Source organism: Misgurnus anguillicaudatus, chromosome 23 (assembly GCF_027580225.2).
Source record: "Misgurnus anguillicaudatus chromosome 23, ASM2758022v2, whole genome shotgun sequence".
NCBI lineage: Eukaryota > Metazoa > Chordata > Actinopteri > Cypriniformes > Cobitidae > Misgurnus > Misgurnus anguillicaudatus.
The window spans coordinates 7216903-7234514 of record NC_073359.2 but is presented as its reverse complement, the minus strand read 5'-3'; the positions used below and the strand labels follow the sequence as shown (position 1 = coordinate 7234514).

General features: G+C 38.7%; 1 protein-coding gene across 4 annotated transcripts in view; it reads right to left on the bottom strand.

Moving 5' to 3' along the window:
- Positions 1-183: 183 nt before the first annotated feature.
- The window catches only part of glis2a (GLIS family zinc finger 2a), a 33278-nt gene continuing 15849 nt past the window's right edge, over positions 184-17612 (bottom strand). For 2 of the 4 annotated variants that reach the window (XM_073862270.1, XM_073862268.1), the window contains exons 2-7: positions 10715-10861; positions 9188-9330; positions 8641-8811; positions 8231-8364; positions 5848-5966; positions 184-1878 (exon numbers count right to left, since the gene is read on the bottom strand). In XM_073862270.1, coding sequence (XP_073718371.1) covers positions 1217-1878; positions 5848-5966; positions 8231-8364; positions 8641-8811; positions 9188-9330; positions 10715-10844 — 1359 coding nt within the window. In that variant the 5' untranslated portion in view covers positions 10845-10861 and the 3' untranslated portion in view covers positions 184-1216. Of the gene's footprint in view, positions 1879-5847; positions 5967-8230; positions 8365-8640; positions 8812-9187; positions 9331-10711; positions 10865-17612 lie in introns of all 4 variants that reach the window. The other 2 variants (XM_073862269.1, XM_073862271.1) reach the window with 2 other exon arrangements.

Below are 17612 nucleotides of genomic sequence, written 5' to 3'. Positions count from 1 at the left end.
CCATTAAGCATCATTTCAATACAAATAGTTAATGGGAAACAGGTTATGGCAGTTTTTAAAGTATATCGTTACAATACCTCAACCACTAAATATTTACAAAAGATCCCTTTTAACAGCTGTCATTTAATGGGGCGCAGGATTTAAGCATAATCTTTACTTCTTAGAAATTACACTGTACACAACTTTGGCATTGCATTTCTTTATTGAATGTATGAGTCATAGTTCTTATCTAAGCCTATTTCATACATTTCATTCCAGTCACATTGGCGGTATAGCAAGATAGCTAGCATTAGCTCAACGTCATGAGCCTCATTGTCAATAAAAAAAAAAAATGTAGCGGTTACATACGATAGTAATTCAATCTGGTAAAATATACATACATACATACAGACAATATACAATCCAAATGTATTTCATACATTATATTTCGTCACTAACTACCTTACATAAGAAGGCACTTGGTACTGGTAAAAATATGTTTGATAAAATATACAACTGTGCAAATATATCAATAAAATACTCGCGCTGGCCGTGACAGGCCATAGTCATACCATTCGTTCATTGTGCGTGGCATATATAAAATGTGCCACGTAATCCAAAAAAACTTTATGTGTATATTGTTACATATGGGATTCCCAGAGCAACTGGGATCCGGTTGTACACCAGTGAGATACGTCAGCCATGCATAAACGTTTAAAAATCTGCTAATAATGGGTAACAAATGGTGGAAGATTTTGACACAATCGATGTCGCGTCTTTAAACAAACAGACATAAAGAAGCACTTAAACATCAGAATACATGCTGTTACTTATTTATAGCAGTCAAGCTACACGTCTTTTAAATAGCTTTTGGTTCACTCAGTTGTTTGTGTGAATTGCGACCTCTCCTATACTTCAAAGTCCTTTTTTATTGCGCTTTTATCTACCATTATGTCCACAGAGGCAATGCAGTTTTATGATTGACAAACACATTTTGGGAACGAGTTCCATAAATGATCATTTCTGCCTGTATGGTTTAAAGAGACAGTGTCAAAATGTATGAATAAGTAAATTTGGTTAAATCAAAATAAGGACAATTTTGGGTGAACTATTCCTTTACTCTACTACTATTATAGACAAAGTGTATATATACCAGGTATCAATTACCCTGTCAAGACAAATGGACGATGTTGTCGACAATCATGTTGTGCAATGTAAACAAGTCTAACCAGCCCACTTATGTGGTCACCACCTGTTTCAAAAACAGCATGCCTGGGGGGATCACAACCCATGAATGAGGGCTACGCCCGGCTCCCAACCTGCCCTTATCATCATCGTCATCAATTTCCTCCTCTTCCTCCACCACTCTTTCCCGTCTCCCCCCACTGAGCCCTAGAGACGGTAACAGCAAAGGGTGAAGGATCGGCATCTTCCCGAGCCCTAATGCACCAGAGCTGGGGTACAGCAAAGGTCCTGCTCCCAACAGAGGGCTGAGCATTGAGAGATCGAGCGGATGACCGCCAAGGGGACATCCCGCAAGGGTGTTCAAGGCATGAGATCCAAGCAAGCCGCTTGCCACCCCAGGCAGGTTAAAATGAGACCTCCCTGGGTACCGAGGGTCCATCCCTCTGCCATCCATCGGGGAAGCACCTTCCGAATGACTTCCTCTCATCAGACTTTCCACTTTGGTCGAGCTGCCCTGATTTTGCGCAACGGCGTGACCGTGTGCCTTGATGTGTTTGCGGAGAGAGCTGGGGTCGGTGTAGCGTTTCAGACAGCCTACCATTTTGCAACAGTAGGGCTTGTCTACGTAGTGCGTGCGGGTGTGTTTGAAACGGTCGCTGGAGTTCGAGTAGCGTTTGTTGCAGCCTTCATACGGGCAGATGTACGGCTTTTCTCCTAGCAGGGCAAAAGGACAAGAATAGATTTAGTTTTTGTTAGATTCACTCTAGGATATTTGGTTTAATTAGCATTCTCATCCATTTATTTTAAGGTTAACAAATGTTTTGTGTTCAGAAAAGGATAATGAAAAGTGTAGTGAAGGAATGCCAGGGTCAGTCAAACAGGGAGGTGCATGCAGGCATGTGAAAACCTGTTATACTGCGAATGTTGAGAAATGGTGATGTGTGTTAAAATGTGTGTGCACTAGGGATACCAAAACTATGACAAAAATCCTTCCCGAATATAAGGGTCAATGACGTGACGTTGATTATTTTGTGTCCATATGGTTCAATTAAATGTAAAGGGTTAAAATTTAAAATAAATTTGCAGATTACTTGCATACATTCTCTTTTTTTTAGGACCAAGTCAAAAAATGTATTTCGTTTTGAAAGAATATTTGGGGGATAGTTGCAAAAATGTCATTGTGGTGTAACCGGTCTGTGTCAATTGGTGTAACCAAATATAAATATATTCATAAAAATATATTTTATGTGGAATAAAATATAATCATCTAGTTTAGTTTAGTGTAATATGATTTTTTTTAGTTTAGTGTTTAGTGTGACATACATTTTTACATAAATTACAATCATTTGTCAAAGATTATTTAAAAAACAGGTTTTCAGCATATCAGGACAAATATTACAAACACGCATTAAAATGTACATGTAGAAATAACTAATAAAATTATATTTAATTTTTTTTTTTTTTTTGATGTTACGCTTACATGCCATCAAGGTTAATAAAATATTTATTATTTCTTATTCTTTGGCACAATTGGTAGTTACACCATTGGACATTTTCAGGTCCATTCAGTCTTAACGTTCATAAAAATGGTGCAAATGTAATTTTTTATTGCATAACATTAACATAAATACACTGTGCATTGAAATAAACCTGATCCATGCTTTTAAAACAAGTTTTTATATAAAAAAAATCTCATCTTGCCAAACCGCTTTTGTCACTGCCCCATATGTAGAATTAGTTTGTCATGTGTGTGTCAATGGTCAAACCAACTACAAAGTATATTGGTGAACCTTACAGAAATGATGATCATATATAAGAAAATTACCTAAGAAAAAAGTTGCAGGCTAGTTTAGTTTTTTTATATTTTTTGCCTTAACCATGTTTTAATTATAAGTCACAATTTGACTTATTGGTGTAAATACATTGTTCGGGTTTTGGATGGCTTGTGTAGTGTATTCTGTTACTGTAGCGTAAGTCACTTTGGATAAAAACATCTACTAAATGCATAAATGTAAAGGTTGTATGAGGTTATAGCTTACACAAACAAATAGAGTTGACTTTATTTAAGTTAAGTTTATCTAGCCTAATTACTTATTTTTAATTGCTTGAAAATTTGACTTAAAGGTATAGTTCACCCAAAAATAAAAAATCATCATTTACTCACCCTCATGTTGCTCTAAACCTGTATGAGTTTTTATTTTATTTTGATAAACACAAAAGAAGATATTTTGATAAATGATTGTAAGCACACAGCTGCCGTAACTAGAGATACACCGAAATGAAAATTCTTGGCCGAAAACCGAAAAAAGGAAACCAAGGCCGAAAAACCAAAACACCGAAACAAATTATTATGCCAAGTATTAGTACAATTGCATTTATGGCTGTCACATTACAGTTTTTGAGGCACAGATCAGATTATTTTTCGGATCAGCAAAAAGCAGGTGGGAAAAATCTAATAAACAATAAAAAAATTGCAAACATTTACAAAAAAGAACAAAGTTGTACATTAATAAGGTCTGAAATTAGCATTAGGTACAGAAATCAAATTAAATGAATCATAACACAATAAATTAAATATATTATTATTATTAGAGCTATTTGTCTCTTTGTCATGGGTTGTTTGATTAACATTAATGACACAGACTTAAGTAGGTTAATCTGACTGTAGTGTATACATACACTTAAGACATAAACAAATGTTTTTATTAGAAAAAGAATACTGTGAAGATCATTTTGTTTATATGTGCCCTGTCAATAACAGAGAGATTTTATGTTTGCTTTTTTTTACGCGTCTCTCTCGTATGTGCACTATTGAGGGCACTTAAACGCGGGCGCACACAGAGACCGAGGGTGAACCCCAAACAGCGCAACAGTCGCTCCACATAAAAACGTTACGTTGTGTTTCATTGCTTTATTCGCCAAATGTATGTTAATGGATTACAGTATGAGACACATTAGCGCGACTCTCTCTCTAGTTTACACATCAAGACATGCTTAATCTTTGCAGACGCGTGCAAACAGCTCGACCGTGAGTGAAACCTGCTTGAGCACGAAGGGGAGGGGTGGGAGACGACTGATCACCGTGAGTGAAACCCAAGCGCTAGCCCACGGATGGGAGGGGCGCGGTTGACATTCATTTTCGGTTGACTTTTTCGGCTGGATTTTTATTTCGGCCCGAAACTGATAATGCCATTTTCGGCGACCGAAATTTCCGTGCACCCCTAGCCGTAACTATTAAAGGAATAGTCTACTCATTTTCAATACCAAAACATGTTACCACCCCAACCAAGAACTGCTGACACATCCCTCCACCATCCGTGCGCGCGCACGCAAGCGCCGGAGCGCGCTGCGACGCTTCGATAGCATTTAGCAATGGTACCATTTAGAGATAAAGTTAGAAGTGACCAAACACATCAACGTTTTTCCTATTTAAGACGAGTAGTTATACGAGCAAGTTTGGTGGTACAAAATAAAACGTAGCGCTTTTCTAAGCAGATTTAAAAGAGGAACTATATTTTATGGCGTAATAGCACTTTTGGGAGTACTTCGACTCGGCGCAGTAACACCCTCCCTCTCCCATTATGAGAGTGAGAAGGGGAGCGGAATTTTCAGGCGAGTCGAAGTACTCCCAAAAGTGCTTTCCATAGTAGGAAAACAAATATTATGGAAGTATTATGGAAGTATTAAAATATTTAATCTAGATTAATCGCATGATTGTCATGAGTTAACTCGCGATTAATCGCAAATTAATTGCAGATTTTTATCTGTTCAAAATTTACCTTAATGTAACACTTTTTAAGTTTTTAATACTCTAATCAACAACATGGGTGTGGACAAATATGCTTTATGCAAATGTATATTTACATCAGCCTGTTTACATTTTCGACAGAACCATCAGCGTGCTGCTCTTAATAACTCTTTAAACATCAATCAGGTCCCGAACTTAATCTCTCTTAATAACTCTTTCAACATCAAGCCAGTCCTGTTTTCTAATTCCTGCATGTTTTAAAACCGAAACCAAAATGAGATGTGCAAGTGGATGAACACCTATCCTTTGTATTAGATTAAGCATTTAGGATGGTACACCTCTCAGAAAACGTACAAATAAAGATCATTATAGATGTTCGACGTCCATTTAGAGCATTGGAATCGCTAGACGAGAAAATAAATGTTCTTATTTTTATGAAAACCTCTGACTCTTTTAAGGCTGCAACTGAATTTATCAAACCATGGGCTAGACAAAGAGTCAAAGAGAGATTGTGCGTTGCGTTAAGTGCACGTTAATAAAATTGGTGGCATTAAAACAGTTATTAACGCATTAATTTTTACAGACCTAACCGTGATAAATGAAAAATAAGATATTTCGATAAACGACAGTTGACAGTACCCATCGTATTTGTTTTTACAACTACTGTGAAAGTTAATCATTACCATCAGTTGTGCGCTCACCGTCATTTATCAAAATCTTCTTTTGTGTTCATCAGAAAAAAAAGAAACTAAACTTTTGGGGTGAACTAACCCTTTAAGCCTTCTTTGTGAAACCAGGGGCTTAAATTATTTAAAAAATTTGACACCAGCCATAAAGAATTAGAATATTATGATATCAAGACCCAAATATTGTTATAATATGATATATTTTTCAGGTGTTTTATTTATAGTAGCCAGTCCACATAAATGTCTCACCTGTATGTGAGCGTGTGTGTATTTTAAGGTTCTCCAGGCGTGAGAAACTCTTTTGGCAGGTAGGGCAGTGATGAGGTTTCTCGTTTGTATGAGTACGAATATGAATCAGCATCTTGTACCTGTGCAAAATAAATGTATTTCATCAGCACTCAAATACGCACACTGACCATGAGCAAATACCTCTCAACATGTTCAAGCAGGTAGAGCTTTTGATAGGTTTACACATGGATTGATAATCATATGAATGATGGAGTCATTTATAACTAGAACCAATATGTGCTGAAATGGAAGATTAAAGGATTAGTAATTTTTCTTTAAAAAAAAAAAAAATTCCAGATTATTTACTCACCACCATGTCATCCAAAATGTTGATGTCTTTCTTTGTTCAGTCGAGAAGAAATTATGTTTTTTAAGGAAAAGATTCCGGGATTTTTTTCATTTTAATGGACTTTAATGGACCCCAACACTTAACAGTTTTAATGCATTTTAAAATTGCAGTTTCAAATGACTCTAAATGATCTTAAACGAGGCATAAGGGTCTTATCTAGCGAAACGATTGTCATTTTTGACAAGAAAAATTAAAAAATGTGCACTTTTAGGGGCTGGACACACCAAAACTTTTAAACGCGTCTGAAAACGCCTTGAGGAAGCCGAATGCCAGCTGTTTTTCAGCTGAGTGTCAGCTTTCTTCAGCTAAGCACTTTGGTAGCTCTGATACGTCAGCTGTGAGACGGTTGGTTGCTGTGATACTTGTCCCGCCCCACCTCCACTGTGATTGGACGGCCGCGTGAGAACTGACATTGACGAGCGGAGCTTTTCTTCCAAAGTTGAACATTTCTCAACTCTCGACGCTCAGCGCTGAGCGCGGAAAAACCGCCGGGCGCCGTTTTTCGGCGTGGAAGAAAAGCGCTGAGCTTCCATAGAAAACAATTGAAAACATGCGCCGGCCGCGGGCGTAAAAGCGTTGGTGTGCACGCCCCCTTAAACCACAACTTCTCGTCTATCTCTGGCCCTCTGACGCACCAAATGTAATTGTGACGTAGAAAGGTCACGTGTTACATATATGAAATGCAAATTTGCGGACCATACTTTCTCCATACTTGTATACACACATCATCCGTGACCTCTTGACGTCATGAGGTCGCGCTGGCGCGTCACAGGACCGGAGATAGACGAGAAGTTGTGGTTTAAAAGTGCATGTTTTTTATTGTTTTTGCCGAAAATGACAATCGTTTCGCTAGATAAGACCCTTATGCCTCGTTTGGGATCGTTTAGAGTCCTTTCAAACTCTGCTGAAACTTCAATTTTAAACTGCATCAAAACTGCTAAGTGTTGGGGCTCATCAAAGTCCATTAAAATGAGAAAAATCCTGGAATGTTTTTCTCGAAAGAAATAATTTCTTCTCGGCTGAGCGAAGAGGGACATCAGCATTTTGGATGACATGGTGCTGAGTAAATATCTGTTTTTTTTTTAGAAAATGGACTAATCCTTTAATATAGATAAATCTTTCAAATTTACTGTAATATGAGGACTGTATGGAGAACTGCATATGTGATTTTTGCATGAAGATAGGCCCCAACAATGTGATCACGTCAGGTCCTTATTTCGGGATAACAACATTATCTTGCATATTTTATGGTTCTTTACCTGACAAGTAATGTAAGAAAGATTAAATATTGATTTTATTTGCTAATTTATTTGCGAATACAGACCACGAGGAAAACACGTTTACTTTCAAGACATTAAAATGGCACTCTATGTAACACACTATTTGGTTTAGTCATATGTAAATATAATGTCATAAATGTTAATAAAATAAATATTTACATTTAATTTTGTGTAACATTAAACTGTACCTGTCAAATTGAATCTCCGCATCCGGGTTATGGTGTGTTATTAGTTTTGAGGGATTTATGTGGGAATGACAAACCTACAAATTTCGCGACTGGCCAATCAGAATCAAGCATTTCAACAAGCCGCGTAATAAGCATCAATACACAAAGAAATATAATTTCGTGAAGTTAATTTTTAGAACAAATGACAGTATTTGCCAATGTGCTAAAATAATTAAACTTAAAGTAGCATTTCATGAAAATAAGTCTTATCTTTTCAATATTGTGCCTTTCAAGTGAATGTATTTTGTTTAGAGGATATTTAGATATTTGTATCTACACAGAAAATATTTAGAATTTTTTTTTTTTGACATGCTAACGTTGCAAAACTTTGCTTTAGGCGTGACTTGAAAGTACAAATGATTTATAAAGTAAACCCTTTTTTAGTTAAAGGTTTGGTTAATGTTTGTTAAAATTATCACTATTAACAGTATGGCAAGCCTCCATTTGCATTTCTTAACAAAGGCATGTCTGTGTGTGTGTAGTCTGACCTGGCATTAAAGCCTCTACCCTTGCGTGCACAACCCTCCCAGTGACAACAGTATCCCGAATTCTTCTCCGGTTTGACATGGGAGTCGTTCACATGATTCACCAGCTCCTGCAGGCTTTCGAACAGCAGATGGCACTATAGAGTCACGACAGCACAGTGGGCATAAGGAACAGAGATAGAAAGAAACAACAACTGCAGCTTAAAATGCTAATACTATCAATTAAATCTCTCAGATGTTATCTGACAATTAGTGTAGCTTCATTGTTTGTGTTAGCGACACAAAGGTCATGAGTTCGATCTTAAAAAAGCACATACTGATAAAAAATGTATAGATTGAATTTTGTATTCACCTTACATTTTAAATGCAATTTTGTTTTACTATTTTTTCCAGAAACAATACTACAAGCTCACCTTTAGCCAGCGGCAGGCCAGCTGCTCATCCACTAAGGGCTCGGGCGAGTGCTGACCGGTCAGCATTGTGGAGGGCAGCCGCAGAGGACCATCTGCACCAATCGGCAGAAAGAACCGAAAACCTGGAGGCGGAGATGCGCTCTCCTCATGGTAGGCTGGGCTTTCTGATTCCTGTGAGTTGAACAGAGAAACTTACAGGATGCTTCTGGAACCCCAAGTAATTTTGGATAGGAGACCAGAAAACCACCACAATCCCAAACATTTCCTCAAACCATCTTCTTGCATGCAAATCCATCATTATTGATATTAAAAAGGGTTCAGACTAGGACTGCTTTTTTTCAAACTGTATGCATGTTTAGAGACAGAGCTGAAATGAATTAGTTTGGTGGTGAACTGAATTATGGGATTGGTACAACCCTCTTTTGTGCAACTTATATACAGTAAGTGTGTTTTAATAAAACAATGTAATGCTTGGTCTTTATATCTGTGTATGTATAAATGTTTTAAAGTTATAATGTGGCCAGCGGAGAATTTGTTTATTACTCACCGCAGCCAGCAGAGGCGCTGTGGGACTCCAGCTGGCAACGCTGTCTATGGGAGAGGGTGGTGAGGGTGAGGAGGATGGGGACAGACTTAGATCCACTACAGTGGACGATGAAGAGTCTGACATGTCTTTATCATCTGTATCAGGTGAGAAAATACTGGGTCAGTTCATTACTGATTGAAAAATATGAAAAGTATGTGAACCCCTGGGAATAAACTGTTTTTCTACAGTGATTTGCCATAAAATGTGAACAATTAATTACAATTAATAAAATTAGTTTAAATGTGTGGTTTAATGCAACTTTGATTGATAAAAAGACACTTAAACATTTTAAGATTGCTTTTTTAAGAAGTATCAGCTCTTATGAACCATTCCTCTCTAAAGATATCTGACCAAAAGATGTTGCACTCCATAAGGCTGAAAAGGGATACAAAACAATACAAAAACATTTAGACATCCATAAGTCGACAGTTAGACAAATTGTCTGTAAATGGAGACAGTTTAATACTGTAGCTACCCTTCGTAGAAGTTGGCACACAGCCAAGATGACTCCTAAAGGGCTTGTTATAGTTGTGCGTAGGTCCTATGGCGTAGCCGCGACGGCGTAGGTTCTGCGTCGGTTTTCATATATACTTTTGCGACGTCGTTCGTGTCGACGTGCAAATACACGCGCAGACCGCTGGTAGGCAGTATCCATGCGTGTAACCACAGTAGCAGCGCGACCGTCAATGAAGAAGAAGCTTGGCAAGTTAACCCACAAACGAAGAAGAAACAGCAACTTGTTGTGTATGTTTTGAGAAGACCAGCAATGATGGAAGCGACTTTTGTTGCAGTTTGAGTTAAATCACTCCTCAACTTGGCTCATCTTTGTTTTTAAAGTCGCAAACGGAAAAACCTATGACGCAGTTTTTTTACCTGACGGGAGGAGTTCTGGTGGACCAATCACAGCGCTTGCGGTCTGCGTAGATCTGACGCGCTGTTAAAAATTAAGCGAGGTGCACATCAGGCTACGCAGAGGCTAAGGATAGCCTACGCCGTAGCTTACACGTGATTATAAATTGGGCTTAATGCTGCGTTCACACCAGCCGCGGTAGAGGCGTCAAGCGCGAGTGAATTCAATGTTAAGTCAATGTAAAGACGTGTCTAGTTCGCGCGAATGACGCGAGTTGAAAAATCTGAACTTTGGCGGAAAAACGCGCCGCGTTAACCAATCAAGAGCTTTCTCTACAATTGACGTAATTACAGGAAGCGAGCAGAGTCGCAGAAGCCCCTCCCATGACGCAAATTTCTATGTGAATGTCTCGATGACTCGTCAAGAACCCACGAGTATCAGCTAAAGGCTTTAAGACAACTGTTATATATCATTTGTGTGTTGTCAGCTTATGCACAGTGTGTTTGTCCATTGTTGTGACCTAAATGAGGATCAAATCCCATTTCATGGCAAATCACTGTAGAAACCCAGTTTATTCCTAGGGGTTCACATACTTTTCTTGCAACTGTATGTATAACATGCAAAGATTGACTAACCAGGACTGGAGGCATGTGAGGCTCGTGATATCCGCGCACGAGCAAAGTGCAGAGGTGCACAGATAGACGTTCTGATCGCCCTGTCACGACCGGAGGATATCTTTAGGTCCAGGGGTTCGTCCAATGACAGCATAGCTTTGATCCACCAACCTGCTGAAATCAAATCAGCTGGTTTATTTAAGCATATGCTCTCTTTATTTTTCTGTATTAAAAGGAAACTTCACTCATTTTCAAGCTCCCCTAGAGATAAACATCTCAGCTGATCTCTGGGTCTGGCGATACCACTTTCAGCACAGCCCAGCATAATCCATTGAATCCGACCAGACCATTAGCATCGCGCCAAAAAACCCAAAGACTTTCGATATGTTTCCTATTTAAAACTAGACTCTTCTGTAGTTACATCGTGTGCTAGGACCGACAAAAATAAAAGTTGCGATTTTCTAGGTCGATATGGCTAGGAACTATACTCTCATTCTGGCGTAATAATCAAGGACTTTACTGCCGTAACATGGTGCAATGATTTTACGCAGTCCTCTGCTATTGACTATTTTCGGGCGCAGCGTGATAAGATTACAGAACTACAGAAGAGTCAAGTTTTAAATATGAAAAGTATCGAAACTCCTTGGTCATTTCTAGCACGATGCCAATGGTCTAATCCGATTCAATGGATTATGCTAAGCTATACTAAAAGTGATACCGCTAGACCCAAAAGATCCAATGGATTCCAAAACGATAAAAATCAAATGTTTAACTCTAGGGGAGCTGGAAAATGAGCACTCTCTAATGCTGTTGGCTATTGTTGGTATTTATTTACAATGAGAAACAAATTTGTCTTCTTAAGGGGACATTTTATTTCTATAAAAAACAAATCCTTTCATATGCAGTATGAAAACATTAAGACATACAGGTAAAAGCAGTACGATATAGATATATAGACTGTATTTCTGTGAAAACACAGGAAGACCTGATGAAGATTCTGCATCATGGGTATAATCTTAAGAAAAACAGTAAAAAGTGCCATTGTGTCCTCAGGATCTCATGGTATGACTACCAGTGACCTCTGAACTCTCTCTGCCGCAATGACGTCTAGATAAACAATCACCTGTCCATTTAATTATTTTCTGTACTAGTGCAGGAATGAGGAAACGTAGCGGCTTTAACAACCACATTACCTGTATGCCAATAGATGTTTTACAAATCCTGTTCACACTTGCATGCTCATTTACAAAGTATGTTGGTTAATCCAAGGTCCATTTCATGTGTCACTGCATAGCGCATATCAGCGGTTTATAACATTCAAAGTATGTGTTTCGTTGCTTTAAAGGAGCAATGTGGGACTTTTACAAGGATCTCTTGATGGAAATGCAATATAATATACGTAACTATATTATCAGTGGTGTATTAAGATCTTACATCAGGGCTAGTCAACTGTCAATCATAAGTTAATTATATTGTAACGGTTGTAAAACGTTAATTGAATACATCATCCATGAATATGACTTGTGAGTCCTTTCGGATCGATTCAAGTAGACATTGGTGAAGACAAAATCCTCCCATCATTCCACGCTCTTTAAAGGCAAACAGCACAGTTTTTCAATATTTTACTATGTTCTTACCTCAACTTAGACAAATTAATACATACCTATATTTTTTCAATGCGTGCACTTAATTTTTGTACAACGCGTCGTGACTATGTTAGCATTTAGCCTTGCAGGTCGAAGTGCTGCAAACTAAGTGCTCTTCCGCCATACAATATAGTTCTCATTTTTTATTCCCTAAAAATTGCCGTTTTATTTTGTGCCACCATACTTACTCGTGTAACTTCTTATGTAACAGTCTTTAAATAGGAAAAAACATGAAAGTGTTTGGATCCTAAGGAATGAATGGGGCTAGGCTTAATGCTAACACAGTCACGACGCGCTGTACAAAGATTAAGTGCACGCATTGAAAAAAGATAGCGATGTATGAATTTGTCTTAGTTGAGGTAAGAACATAGTAAAATACCGAAAAACTGTGGTGTTTTCCCTCAACAGCATCATCAAGCTGTGTTGTTGTTAAAGGAATATTCCATTTTCCCAAAAGAAAAATCCAGATAATCCACTCACCACCATGTCATCTAAAATGTTGATGTCTTTCTTTGTTCAGTCGAGTAGAAATTATGTTTTATGAGGAAAACATTGCAGTTTTTTCTCACTCCAATGGACTCCAATAGAGCCCAACATTTAACACCCAACTCAACACTCAACAGTTCCCCTCAACGGAGTTTCAAAGGACCACAAACGATCCCAAACGAGGCACAAGGGTCCCATCCAGCGAAACGACCGTCATTTTTGACAAGAAAAACAAAAAATATCCACTTTTGGACCACAACTTCTCGTCTAGATCTGGTCGTGATGCGCCAGCGTGACCCCACGCAATACGTCATGACGTCAAGAGGTCACAGAGGATGAACGCGAAACTCCGCCCCAGTGTTTACAAGTGTGGAGAAAGAGGACCGTTCCGACGTTGTTGTATGTCAACTGATACTAACCAATGTCTTTGTGTCAGTTTGTTTACAATGGTCCGCAAATGTGCGTTTCATATATGTAACACGTGACCTCCCTACGTCACTACGCATTTACGTTAGGTCGCGCTGGACCGGACCTAGACGAAAAGTTGTGGTTTAAAGAGCATATTTTTTATTTTTCTTGACAATCGTTTCGCTAGATAAGACCCTTATGCCTCGTTTGAGATCATTTATAGTCCTTTGAAACTCCGTTGAAAAAAACCGCCAAGTGTCGAGCCAAGTATCAAATGTTGGGCTCCATCAAAGTCCATCAAAAATCCTGCAATGTCCTCCTCAAAAAACACACCCTCTTCTCGACTGAACAAAGAAAGACATCAACACTCCGGATGACATGGTGGCGAGTAAACCACCTGGATTTTTCCTCCAAGAAAATGGACTATTCCTTTAAGCGACCTCTAGCTGTATTGTGCCTTTAAAGCCGGTGTACAGTCTGTTTTTTACGTGTAAGCAAACGTTTATTTGATCGTACATGTACACAGACGTTCAATGTATGTACAGTATTGTTCAAAATAATAGCAGTACAATGTGACTAACCAGAACAATCAAGGTTTTTAGTATATTTTTTTATTGCTACGTGGAAAACAATTCACCTGTATGTTCAGTAGACTCTCAGAAAACAAACGAGACCCAGCACTCATGACATGCACGCTCCCAAGGCTGTGCAATTGGGCAATTAGTTGAATTAGTTGAAAGGGGTGTGTTCAAAAAAATAGCAGTGTGGCATTCAATCACTGAGGTCATCAATTTTGTGAAGAAACAGGTGTGAATCAGGTGGCCCCTATTTAAGGATGAAGCCAACACTTGTTGAACATGCATTTGAAAACTGAGGAAAATGGGTCGTTCAAGACATTGTTCAGAAGAACAGCGTACTTGATTGGAGAGGGGAAAACCTATAAAGAGGTGCAAAAAATGATAGGCTGTTCAGCTAAAATGATCTCCAATGCCTTAAAATGGAGAGCAAAACCAGAGAGACGTGGAAGAAAACGGAAGACAACCATCAAAATGGATAGAAGAAGAACCAGAATGGCAAAGGCTCAGCCAATGATCACCTCCAGGATGATCAAAGACAGTCTGGAGTTACCTGTAAGTACTGTGACAGTTAGAAGACGTCTGTGTGAAGCTAATCTATTTTCAAGAATCCCCCGCAAAGTCCCTCTGTTAAAAAAAGGCATGTGCAGAAGAGGTTACAATTTGCCAAAAAACACATCAACTGGCCTAAAGAGAAATGGAGGAACATTTTGTGGACTGATGAGAGTAAAATTGTTCTTTTTGGGTCCAAGGGCCACAGGCAGTTTGTGAGACGACCCCCAAACTCTGAATTCAAGCCACAGTACACAGTGAAGACAGTGAAGCATGGAGGTGCAAGCATCATGATATGGGCATGTTTCTCCTACTATGGTGTTGGGCCTATTTATCGCATACCAGGGATCATGGATCAGTTTGCATATGTTAAAATACTTGAAGAGGTCATGTTGCCCTATATGCTGAAGAGGACATGCCCTTGAAATGGTTGTTTCAACAAGACAATGACCCAAAACACACTAGTAAACGGGCAAAGTCTTGGTTTCAAACCAACAAAATTAATGTTATGGAGTGGCCAGCCCAATCTCCAGACCTTAATCCAATTGAGAACTTGTGGGATGATATCAAAAATGCTGTTTCTGAAGCAAAACCAAGAAATGTGAATGAATTGTGGAATGTTGTTAAAGAATCATGGAGTGGAATAACAGCTGAGAGGTGCCACAAGTTGGTTGACTCCATGCCACACAGATCTCAAGCAGTTTTAAAAAACTGTGGTCATACAGCTAAATATTAGTTTAGTGATTCACAGGATTGCTAAATCCCAGAAAAAAAAAATGTTTGTACAAAATAGTTTTGAGTTTGTACAGTCAAAGGTAGACACTGCTATTTTTTTGAACACACCCCTTTCAACTAATTGCCCAATTGCATAGCCTTGGGAGCGTGCATGTCATGGATGCTGGGTCTTGTTTGTTTTCTGATAATCTACTGAACCTACTGGTAACTTGTTTGCCACGTAGCAATAAAAAATATACTAAAAACCTTGATTATTCTGGTTAGTCACATTGTACTGCTATTATTTTGAACAATACTGTACATTGCGACAAAGTGCAATGCATCTACTAGGGCTGTTCCGAATACCTTTTTTTGAGCTTCGAAGCTGTAGTTGAAATAAAATCGAATATTCGAAGCTTCGGAAGGAGGGGCTGAACATATTTTTCTCTTTAATAAAGGCAGGAATCTCTGTGTGTGTATATGTGTATGTGTGTCTGTCTATCTACAGTTTTATTATGTGGCGGATGTGTTGCTGCGGACCCAAGGGAGTGTAGTGCCTTTTTTTCGTGCAATATGGACATGTGACACGTTTAGAATTAATAAACTTTAAAAATACTACAGAACAGCGCAAGCCGGAAACGGGGTGCCTGTCACGCGTCATGCGAGAACAGCATTAGTGAAACAAAACACAAGAGCAATACTTTTAATAAGGTAGCCTAACATTTTTCTAACAAACAAGCATTCCCGTATCAGAAATTAGCAGCACAGTTATTAATACTGACAACGTAAAGGGTAGGCCATTTAAATAAAACAACGAAAATAAATGAACGAAGTTCAACAAACTGTAATAAAACGGTAGCATACTTTCAAAATCAAGTTTATTTATAACACTTGCACAATCCAATATGTTTTTTCATCAGCAGAACAATTAAGAAGATATTTTGCAGAAACCCCAGTGCTCCGTCATGCAAGTCAACCGATCCGAACACTTTAAGAGCTAAAGCATATATATCCAATACAAAAGTAATCCCCCATAACTCTGTGTGACATATTGATGTCTTGTGAAGCAAATCAATCAGTTTTTGCAAGAAACTAAACGTTTTTACAACACTATTAGCGTGAATGCCAAAGCAGAAAGCGCGCTTTCCGTTTGAGGCGATCTCTTCCACTGGTGGCGTTTGGTGGCTGTTGGCTATGGATGTTGGTCTCTCTGCGCCACCTACAGAGCGGGAGCGTGAAGCGCACTTCCTGCTTGGCAAAAGCTCTGCATTAACGCTGAAAAATATTTATATATATATTCGAATCTCAAAACTGAAAATCGAATGTCAACCCACGGAACGAATATTCGAATTTTCTGGTCCAGCCCTAGGACCTACACACATACTCTACCGATGTCGAAAATTGCGTACACGTAAATAATGCAACAAAACTTCAACCTTAAGGATGAGCATACCATAGAGTCTCAGCTTTTTTGATCTGTAGCTGCACCCATGCAACCACCTACAACACAGCAGCTATAAGTATATTAATGCATTTGTCTTTATAAGTCTATAACTGGATACGTATCTAACCGAAAGTGTCTATATATGAGCTCAATAACTCAAAGTGTCTCTATAACTCTGTCCTTTACCCCCTTTCGTTGACTCCCAGTAAAATGCAATAACGTGATCATTTCGTTCCCTCTTTCCAAAAACTCAGTGATGCAATCCTATTATTTTTCTTGCAATCTTGGTGTCTGGCACAGAGAAAAGGAAGAGAAAAAGAGAAAGGTTGGGGTGTGTATGTGTAACAGCGAGGACACACAAACACACACTGGTGTCCCACCACACATTGTCAAAAATTAACTTTTTTTATTCAGGGGCAATATTTGCCATCTGGATTTGATTTTCAGGACATTTTTTCCTTTATAAGGACATTTTATTCTAACCATGTGTTCTGGACATTAATGCCAAAAAGCTCTGTGTGATCCGATAGCTGTTGCCTCGCAAACAGTTTGTCTCTAAGTAATAGACAAGATATCACCTATGTTTCATTTCATTACTGTTATTCTATTTTTTTTTTTGTCTCATTTGGTTGATTTCTGACCCTCACAGACTCATTAATCCATAACAGGATGAGGGTGGAGAACCAAGCACATAAATAATAAATCACTGATGAGGAAGAAACAACAACATCCTACAGTAGGCAAAAACCCCAAACACCATCTCTCTCTCTTTCTTCATCACTCCTTCACTCTCCACCCCCTGCTCTTGGCAACAAGACAAGGTCAACACAACCTCCCCTCCTCTAAAATTCCCATTTTTCCTTCTCTCTCTCTCTTTCCGTACGGTCTGTTATCCAGACACACACACAAACACGCATTCCTCTGGCCACAGCAGATTCACCCAATTTGTTTCCACTGCGCTTTTAAGTGTACATTAGAAATGCAAAGAGAGAGCCAAGCTCATAAACAATAACAAGGACCAGCTGCGGCCCCAACACGCCAAAGCGGTTATCATGCACGGCAACAGAGGGATGTGAAGCACAGAGGAAGAGGAAGGT